Here is a 10,000-nt window from a genome sequence, read left to right on the forward strand (position 1 = left end):
CCCAGCCCCCACTGGACTCCACCGCCCAGGCCCCCACCGCTCCACCGCCCAGGCCCCCACCGCTCCACCGCCCAGGCCCCCACTGGACCACCGCCCAGGCACCGCTCCACCGCCCAGGCCCCCACCGCATCCACCGCCCAGGCTGGACCGCTAACCGCCCAGGCCCCCACCGCTCCACCGCCCAGGCCCCCACCGCTCCACCGCCCAGGCCCCCACCGCTCCAACGCCCAGGCCCCCACCGCTCCACCGCCCAGGCCCCCACCGCACCACCGACCAGGCCCCCACCGCTCCAACGCCCAGGCCCCCACCGCTCCACCGCCCAGGCCCCCACCGCTCCAACGCCCAGGCCCCCACCGCCCAACGCCCAGGCCCCCACCGCTCCACCGCCCAGGCCCCCACCGCTAACGCCCAGGCCCCCACCGCTCCACCGCCCAGGCCCCCACCGCTCCAACGCCCAGCCCCCACCGCACCGCCCAGGCCCCCACCGCTCCAACGCCCAGGCCCCCACCGCCCCAACGCCCAGGCCCCCACCGCCCCAACGCCCAGGCCCCCACCGCTCCACCGCCCAGGCCCCCACCGCTGCCCAGGCCCCCACCGCTCCAACGCCCAGGCCCCCACTGCTCCAACGCCCAGGCCCCCACCGCATCCAACGCCCAGGCCCCCACCGCAGCCTGGCCCCCACCGCTCCAACGCCCAGGCCCCCACCGCTCCAACGCCCAGGCCCCCACCGCTCCAACGCCCAGGCCCCCACCGCTCCAACGCCCAGGCCCCCACTGCTCCAACGCCCAGGCCCCCACCGCAACGCCTGGCCCCCACCGCTCCAACGCCCAGGCCCCCACCGCTCCAACGCCCAGGCCCCCACCGCTCCAACGCCCAGGCCCCCACCGCTCCAACGCCCAGGCCCCCACCGCCCCAACGCCCAGGCCCCCACCGCTCCAACGCCCAGGGCTACTACAACACCAGAAGACCGTGACAGTAGTCACAGTAGCTGTTGAGTTTGTAGGCCACGGTTAGGGTGGCGTGTTTTTTTTATGAAGAGGGGAAAAAGAAAGAGAGAGGATGAAGTTTCCCACTAGGTCTTGAAACCCGACTACATTGAAGTAGCATCCTCTCTGTTCCCAACGTCCTCTCTGTTCCCAACGTCCTCTCTGTTCCCAACGTCCTCTCTGTTCCCCACGTCCTCTCTGTTCCCCACGTCCTCTCTGTTCCCAACGTCCTCTCTGTTCCCAACGTCCTCTCTGTTCCCAGGTCGCTACCTCAAGTGCGGCCTCAGCAGCAGTGCATGTCATGGAAAACTGGTCGCTAATTGTTAGAAAATTAGCTTCAATGTCTTTTTATTAACATCACTAGTGATTACATCTTGTGAAGCTTCCATCAACACTCTTATACATATTTCCTAATTAGGGTGTGTAGCGTCTGCACGGGTGTGTAGCGTCTGCACGGGTGTGTAGCGTCTGCACGGGTGTGTAGCGTCTGCACGGGTGTGTAGCGTCTGCACGGGTGTGTAGCGTCTGCACGGGTGTGTAGCGTCGACCGAATATGATTTTTCAACGCCGATACCGATTATTGGAGGACCAAAAAAAGCCGTTACCGATTAATCTGATGTTTTTAAAAATATTTTTTTAAATAAAAAATATAATTATTTGTAATAATGACAATTACAACAATACTGAATTATATTTTAACTTAATATAATACATCAATAAAAATCAATTTAGCCTCAAATAAATAATGAAACATGTTCAATTTGGTTTAAATAATGCAAAAACAAAGTGTTGGCGAAGAAAGTAAAAGTGCAATATGTGCCATGTAAAAAAGCTAACGTTTAAGTTCCTTGCTCAGAACATGAGAACATATGAAAGCTGGTGGTTCCTTTTAACATGTGACTTCAATATTCCAAGCTAAGAGGTTTTAGGTTGTACTTAATATAATATTTATAGGACTATTTCTCTCTATACCATTTGTATTTCATATACCTTTGACTACGGGATGTTCTTATAGGCATTTTAGTATTGCCAGTGTAACAGTATAGCTACTGTCCCTCTCATCGCCACTACCTGGGCTCGAACCAGGAACACATCGACAACAGCCACCCTCGAAGCATTGTTACCCATGCAGAGCAAGGGGAAGAATTAGTCTCAGAGTGAGTGACGTTTGAAACGCTATTAGTGTGCACCCCACTAAATAGCTATCCATTTCACATCGATTACACCAGCCTAATCTCGGGAGTTGATAGGCTTGAAGCGGAGCAACAACAGTCTATTTCCACACATGCGCACCGCATTCGCGTAACAGGCAGTCTCCTCGTGGAGTGTAATGAGAGGCAGGTGGTTCGAGCGTTGGACTAGTTCACTGTAAGGTTGCAAGATCGAATCCCTGAGCTGACAAGGTCAAAATCTGTCGTTCTGCCCCTGAACGAGGCAGTTAACCCACTGTTCCTAGGCCGTCATTGGAAATAAGAATGTGTTCTTAACTGACTTGCCTAGTTAAATAAAGGTGTAAAATCAAAAACAATCGACCAAATCAGTGTCCAAAAATAAATTTCCGATTATTATGAAAAATTGAAATCAGCCCTAATTAATCGGCCATTCCGATGAATTAGTCAACCTCTCGTGTCTATGTACGAGTGTGTAGTTTATCCCTTCAGCTAATGTGCTGAAGCAGTGTCTCATTACTGCTCTGTCCCTGAGGACTCTGTGGCCTGCTAGAGTGGAGCTGAATGACACACTGTCACTGTAATTAATGTTGGGGGAGAGGGCCTCAGAGCGGAGCTGGGGAGAGGGCCTCAGAGCGGAGCTGGGGAGAGGGCCTCAGAGCGGAGCTGGGGAGAGGGCCTCAGAGCGGAGCTGGGGAGAGGGCCTCCGAGCGGAGCTGGGGAGAGGGCCTCCGAGCGGAGCTGGGGAGAGGGCCTCCGAGCGGAGCTGGGGAGAGGGCCTCCGAGCGGAGCTGGGGAGAGGGCCTCAGAGCGGAGCTGGGGAGAGGGCCTCAGAGCGGGGGAGCTGGGGAGAGGGGGCCTCAGAGCGGAGCTGGGGAGAGGGCCTCAGAGCGGAGCTGGGGAGAGGGCCTCAGAGCGGAGCTGGGGAGAGGGCCTCAGAGCGGAGCTGGGGAGAGGGCCTCAGAGCGGAGCTGGGGAGAGGGCCTCAGAGCGGAGCTGGGGAGAGGGCCTCAGAGCGGAGCTGGGGAGAGGGCCTCAGAGCGGAGCTGGGGAGAGGGCCTCAGAGCGGAGCTGGGGAGAGGGCCTCAGAGCGGAGCTGGGGAGAGGGCCTCAGAGCGGAGCTGGGGAGAGGGCCTCAGAGCGGAGCTGGGGAGAGGGCAGAGTTGAATTAAGGGCTTCCGCTTGGAGATCAAGGGTGCTGTTGTGAGAGTTTGGAAGTTCCCAATGAAGCCAGAGAGAGTTGTGTGAAGTTCCACAGGAAGTACTGATGGGCGAGGAACCATCGTGGAGCTGCACGAGGGGGACTAGGGCATTCCTAAACTGTTAGCTACTGTATAGCATCTAGGTGGGCTGGTCTCTGCAGGGCTGTTAGAGGGGCTGGAGAAGGGGGTGTGTGAAATGTGTGGAGCGTAGTCAAATAGGATCTCTTCATGATCCCTCGCCTCGTGGGTGGGCAACGGTACACTCTCTGGGAACCATTCCTGTGACACTGAAACATGACTGGCTTGTACCACGTCCCTCTAATGTAGGGCAAATGTTTCTCTTGACCATCAATCATTCATCCTATCCTACACTAAAGCCCCTCTATACGGATGTGTTCCTAAGGGCTCCCTATTCCCTTTATAGGACTCTGGTCAAAAGTAGTGCACTATAAAGGGCTCCCTATTCCCTTCATAGGACTCTGGTCAAAAGTAGTGTACTATAAAGGGTTCCCTATTCCCTTTATAGGACTCTGGTCAAAAGTAGTGCACTATAAAGGGTTCCCTATTCCCTTCATAGTACTCTGGTCAAAAGTAGTGCACTATAAAGGGCTCCCTATTCCCTTCATAGGACTCTGGTCAAAAGTAGTGCACTATAAAGGGTTCCCTATTCCCTTCATAGTACTCTGGTCAAAAGTAGTGCACTATAAAGGGCTCCCTATTCCCTTCATAGGACTCTGGTCAAAAGTAGTGCACTATAAAGGGCTCCCTATTCCCTTCATAGGACTCTGGTCAAAAGTAGTGCACTATAAAGGGCTCCCTATTCCCTTCATAGGACTCTGGTCAAAAGTAGTGCACTATAAAGGGCTCCCTATTCCCTTCATAGGACTCTGGTCAAAAGTAGTGCATTTACATTTACATTTAAGTCATTTAGCAGACGCTCTTATCCAGAGCGACTTACAAATTGGTGAATTCACCTTCTGACATCCAGTGGAACAGCCACTTTACAATAGTGCATCTAAATCATTAAGGGGGGGTGGTGAGAAGGATTACTTATCTTATCCTAGGTATTCCTTGAAGAGGTGGGGTTTCAGGTGTCTCCGGAAGGTGGTGAAGGGTTCCCTATTCCCTTCATGTGACTCTGGTCAAAAGTAGTGCACTATAAAGGGCTCCCTATTCCCTTCATAGGACTCTGGTCAAAAGTAGTGCACTATAAATGAAAGGTGTTGTTGGGTATTCCTTCTCCACTACATGTCTCTCTATAGGAGACAGAAAAACACAGAATGAATAACATGTTCTCTCTTGTTGTTTTTTCTCCCTGCAGAGATTACGAAGATTATCGACCAAATACAGGACAGAGAAGATCTACCCCACCAACGTCGGGGAGCAGGAAGGGAATGTGAAGAAGAACCGCTATAAAGACATACTGCCCTGTATGTAATGCTGTGTGGCCAAAGCTGTGTCTGTGTAGTGTGCTGTGTGTGTGTAGTGTGCTGTGTGTGTGTAGTGTGCTGTGTGTGTGTAGTGTGCTGTGTGTGTGTAGTGTGCTGTGTGTGTGTGTAGTGTGCTGTGTGTGTGTGTAGTGTGCTGTGTGTGTGTAGTGTGCTGTGTGTGTGTAGTGTGCTGTGTGTGTGTAGTGTGCTGTGTGTGTGTAGTGTGCTGTGTGTGTGTAGTGTGCTGTGTGTGTGTGTGTAGTGTGCTGTGTGTGTGTGTGTAGTGTGCTGTGTGTGTGTGTGTAGTGTGCTGTGTGTGTGTGTAGTGTGCTGTGTGTGTAGTGTGCTGTGTGTGTGTGTGTGCTGTGTGTGTGTAGTGTGCTGTGTGTGTGTGTGTAGTGTGCTGTGTGTGTGTAGTGTAGTGTGCTGTGTGTGTGTAGTGTGCTGTGTGTGTGTAGTGTGCTGTATGTGTGTAGTGTGCTGTATGTGTGTAGTGTGCTGTGTGTGTGTGTAGTGTAGTGTGCTGTGTGTGTGTGTAGTGTGCTGTGTGTGTGTAGTGTGCTGTGTGTGTGTAGTGTGCTGTGTGTGTGTAGTGTATGTGTAGTGTGTGTGTAGTGTGCTGTGTATGTGTAGTGTGCTGTGTGTGTTCTCTCTAATGGTTCTTACAGTCAGGGGAGTAGATGGATATAACTGGACAGGATCACATTAATGCTACAGGCCAGAAGAGCTCTGAGTGGACTGGACAAATAAACTCTGACCACAGCCTCTCACAACACACACATCCTCTTGGCCCTTCTTCCCCACAACATAGCATCCACACACACACACACACACACACACACACACCTTCTCTGCCCCGCTCCCCCTCTTCTCTACCTGAACAACATGGAGGACACTAACCTCTTCTCTTCCTGAACAACATGGAGGACACTAACCTCTTCTCTACCTGAACAACATGGAGGACACTAACCTCTTCTCTACCTGAACAACATGGAGGACACTAACCTCTACCTGAACAACATGGAGGACACTAACCTCTTCTCTACCTGAACAACATGGAGGACACTAACCTCTACCTGAACAACATGGAGGACACTAACCTCTTCTCTACCTGAACAACATGGAGGACACTAACCTCTTCTCTACCTGAACAACATGGAGGACACTAACCTCTTCTCTACCTGAACAACATGGAGGACACTAACCTCTTCCTGAACAACATGGAGGACACTAACCTCTTCTCTACCTGAACAACATGGAGGACACTAACCTCTTCTCTACCTGAACAACATGGAGGACACTAACATCTTATCTACCTGAACAACATCTTACAGGACACTAACCTCTTCCTGAACAACATGGAGGACACTAACCTCTTCCTGAACAACATGGAGGACACTAACCTCTTCCTGAACTACATGGAGGACACTAACCTCTTCTCTACCTGAACAACATCTTACAGGACACTAACCTCTACCTGAACAACATGGAGGACACTAACCTCTACCTGAACAACATGGAGGACACTAACCTCTTCTCTTCCTGAACAACATGGAGGACACTAACCTCTACCTGAACAACATGGAGGACACTAACCTCTACCTGAACAACATGGAGGACACTAACCTCTTCTCTTCCTGAACAACATGGAGGACACTAACCTCTTCCTGAACAACATGGAGGACACTAACCTCTTCTCTACCTGAACAACATGGAGGACACTAACCTCTTCCTGAACAACATGGAGGACACTAACCTCTTCCTGAACAACATGGAGGACACTAACCTCTTCTCTACCTGAACAACATGGAGGACACTAACCTCTTCTCTACCTGAACAACATGGAGGACACTAACCTCTTCTCTACCTGAACAACATGGAGGACACTAACATCTTATCTACCTGAACAACATCTTACAGGACACTAACCTCTTCCTGAAAAACATGGAGGACACTAACCTCTTCTCTACCTGAACAACATGGAGGACACTAACCTCTTCCTGAACAACATGGAGGACACTAACCTCTTCCTGAACAACATGGAGGACACTAACCTCTTCTCTACCTGAACAACATGGAGGACACTAACCTCTTCCTGAACAACATGGAGGACACTAACCTCTTCTCTACCTGAACAACATGGAGGACACTAACCTCTACCTGAACAACATGGAGGACACTAACCTCTTCCTGAACAACATGGAGGACACTAACCTCTTCTCTACCTGAACAACATGGAGGACACTAACCTCTTCCTGAACAACATGGAGGACACTAACCTCTTCTCTACCTGAACAACATGGAGGACACTAACCTCTTCCTGAACAACATGGAGGACACTAACCTCTTCTCTACCTGAACAACATGGAGGACACTAACCTCTACCTGAACAACATGGAGGACACTAACCTCTTCTCTACCTGAACAACATGGAGGACACTAACCTCTTCCTGAACAACATGGAGGACACTAACCTCTACCTGAACAACATGGAGGACATCTTACAGGACACTAACCTCTTCTCTACCTGAACAACATGGAGGACGCAAACCTCTTCTCTACCTGAACAACATGGAGGACACTAACCTCTTCCTGAACAACATGGAGGACATCTTACAGGACACTAACCTCTTCTCTACCTGAACAACATGGAGAACACTAACCTCTTCTCTACCTGAACACCATCTTACAGGACACTAACCTCTTCTCTACCTGAACAACATGGAGGACACTAACCTCTTCTCTACCTGAACAACATGGAGGACACTAACCTCTTCTCTACCTGAACAACATGGAGGACACTAACCTCTTCTCTACCTGAACAACATGGAGGACACTAACCTCTACCTGAACAACATCTTACAGGACACTAACCTCTGTCATCTGAAGCCCCTCTGCCTCTTAATTCAGAACATCAAGACTCCAATCGACGGATGGATGGATGGAAGCTATGGATGGGTGGACGGGGGCTACGGATGGATGGACGGGGGCTACGGATGGATGGACGGGGCTACGGATGGATGGACGGGGGCTACGGATGGATGGACGGGGGCTACGGATGGATGGACGGGGCTACGGATGGATGGACGGGGGCTACGGATGGATGGACGGGGGCTACGGATGGATGGACGGGGGCTACGGATGGATGGACGGGGGCTACGGATGGATGGAGACTGGAGGCAATGGATGGATGGATGGATGGATGGACAGTGGCTACGGATGGATGGATGGACAGTGGCTACGGATGGATGGACGGGGGCTACGGATGGATGGATGGATGGACAGTGGCTACGGATGGATGGACGGGGGCTACGGATGGATGTAGACTGGAGGCTTTAGGGATGGGGGCAATGGATGGGGGCTACGGATGGATGGGGTCTACGGATGGATGGATGGGGGCTACGGAGGGATGTAGACTGGAGGCTTTAGGGATGGAGGCAATGGACGTGGGCTACGGATGGATGGATGGGGCTACGGATGGATGGACGGACGGGGGCTACGGATGGATGGATGGGGCTACGGATGGATGGGAGCTACAGATGGATGGAGACTGGAGGCTACGGAGGGACGGATAGATGAAAGGATGGATGAATGGATGGAGACTACAGATGGATGAATGAGACTACAGGTGGATGGATGGAGGCTACAGATGGATCAGTCAAATATAGTGTTATATAATATTATTGTTGTTCAGTGCTGAAAACATTTGACATGATTTATTTGTTCTATTTACCAGCCACATCCTTGGTCTTTATTCCCTCTAATCTGTAGCTCTCTCTTTCTCCTCTCCCTTCCTTTCTCCCTTCCCCTCTCCCTTCCTTTCTCCTTTCCCCTCTCCCTTCCCCTCTCCCTTCCCCTCTCTCTTTCCCCTGTTCCCTTCCCCTCTCTCTTTCCCCTGTTCCCTTCCCCTCTCCCTTCCCCTCTCCCTTCCCCTCTCCCTTCCCCTCTCCCTTCCCCTCTCCCTTCCCCTCTCCTTTCTCCTGTTCCTTTCCCCTGTTCCTTTCCCCTCTCCCTTCCTCTCTCCCTTCCCCTCTCCCTTCCCCTCTCCCTTCCCCTCTCCTTTCTCCTGTTCCTTTCTCCTGTTCCTTTCCCCTCTCCCTTCCTCTCTCCCTTCCCCTCTCCCTTCCCCTCTCCCTTCCCCTCTCCCTTCCTCTCCCTCTCTATGCAATTTAAGGGTCTTTATTGGCATGGGAAACTCTCTCTCTCTCGTGCTCTTTTCCTCTCCTATCACTCTCTTCCTCTGTCTCTCTAACTCTGTCTCTCTCTCCCACAGTTGACCACACGAGGGTAAAGCTGACTTTAAAAACAACCAATCAGGATGCAGATTACATCAATGCCAGCTTCATCAAGGTACAGTTGACTTTCTTCACACCTCAGACCTGTGACTGCATGATGTGACCTCACCCCTCTGCCCCCCCACGGCTTACACAGCCTTTTGCCTCGTGTGTGTGTGTGTGTGTGTGTGTGTGTGTGTGTGTGTGTGGGGGGGGGCAGAAGCGGATGTGCAGAGATAAGCTTTCAGGTCCACAAACATATCACCAGTACGTCTTCAGTTTCACCCTGAATGTCTGTCCAGTCAGAGATCAACACTTTAAATAGAGCAGAAGGAACGCTGAGGGATGGAGAATTGTAACACCTAGTCCACAAAATGTTGTTTTGTTTAGTAACTAGAGGCGACAGGGCCTTCCAGGTGATGGTCATGTGGAGTGTAGCATAGCAACCTGCACACTGTGTGGAAGCTAATGACACTCAGCTGTGTCACACAAGGTGATCAATTACACCCTTAAAAACGCCGAGACCTTTTCAGGATGGCCTGAATAAAGATGTCTGAGTGTTTTCCTCCTCCCTCCTCCACTTCCTCTCTTCCCTCTCCCTCTCCTCCCTCCCTCTCCTCCTCCACTTCCTCTCTTCCCTCTCCCTCTCCTCCCTCCTCCTCTCCCTCTCTTCCACTTCCTCTCTCCCCCTCTCCCTCTCTTCCTCTTCATCCTCTCTCTTCCACTTCCTCTCCTCCCTTTCCTCCTCTTTCCTCCACTTCCTCCTCTCTCCTCCACTTCCTCCCTTTCCTCCACTTCCTCCACTCTCCTCCACTTCCTCCCTTTCCTCCACTTCCTCCTCTCTCCTCCACTTCCTCCTCTCTCCTCCACTTCCTCCTCTCTCCTCCACTTCCTCCTCTCTCCTCCACTTCCTCCTCTCTCCTCCACTTCCTCCTCTCT

General features: G+C 52.0%; 1 protein-coding gene across 1 annotated transcript in view; it reads left to right on the forward strand.

The window, feature by feature from the left end:
• ptpn12 (protein tyrosine phosphatase non-receptor type 12) overlaps positions 1–10,000 on the forward strand; it is a 93,865-nt gene that overhangs the window by 38,348 nt on the left and 45,517 nt on the right. Inside the window, exons 2-3 of the mRNA XM_064958881.1 lie at positions 4,679–4,787; positions 9,061–9,137. Of these exons, the coding sequence (XP_064814953.1) occupies positions 4,679–4,787; positions 9,061–9,137 (186 nt within the window). The remainder of the gene's footprint in view (positions 1–4,678; positions 4,788–9,060; positions 9,138–10,000) is intronic.

This window comes from Oncorhynchus masou, unplaced genomic scaffold, assembly GCF_036934945.1.
Source record: "Oncorhynchus masou masou isolate Uvic2021 unplaced genomic scaffold, UVic_Omas_1.1 unplaced_scaffold_1385, whole genome shotgun sequence".
NCBI classification, from domain to species: domain Eukaryota; kingdom Metazoa; phylum Chordata; class Actinopteri; order Salmoniformes; family Salmonidae; genus Oncorhynchus; species Oncorhynchus masou.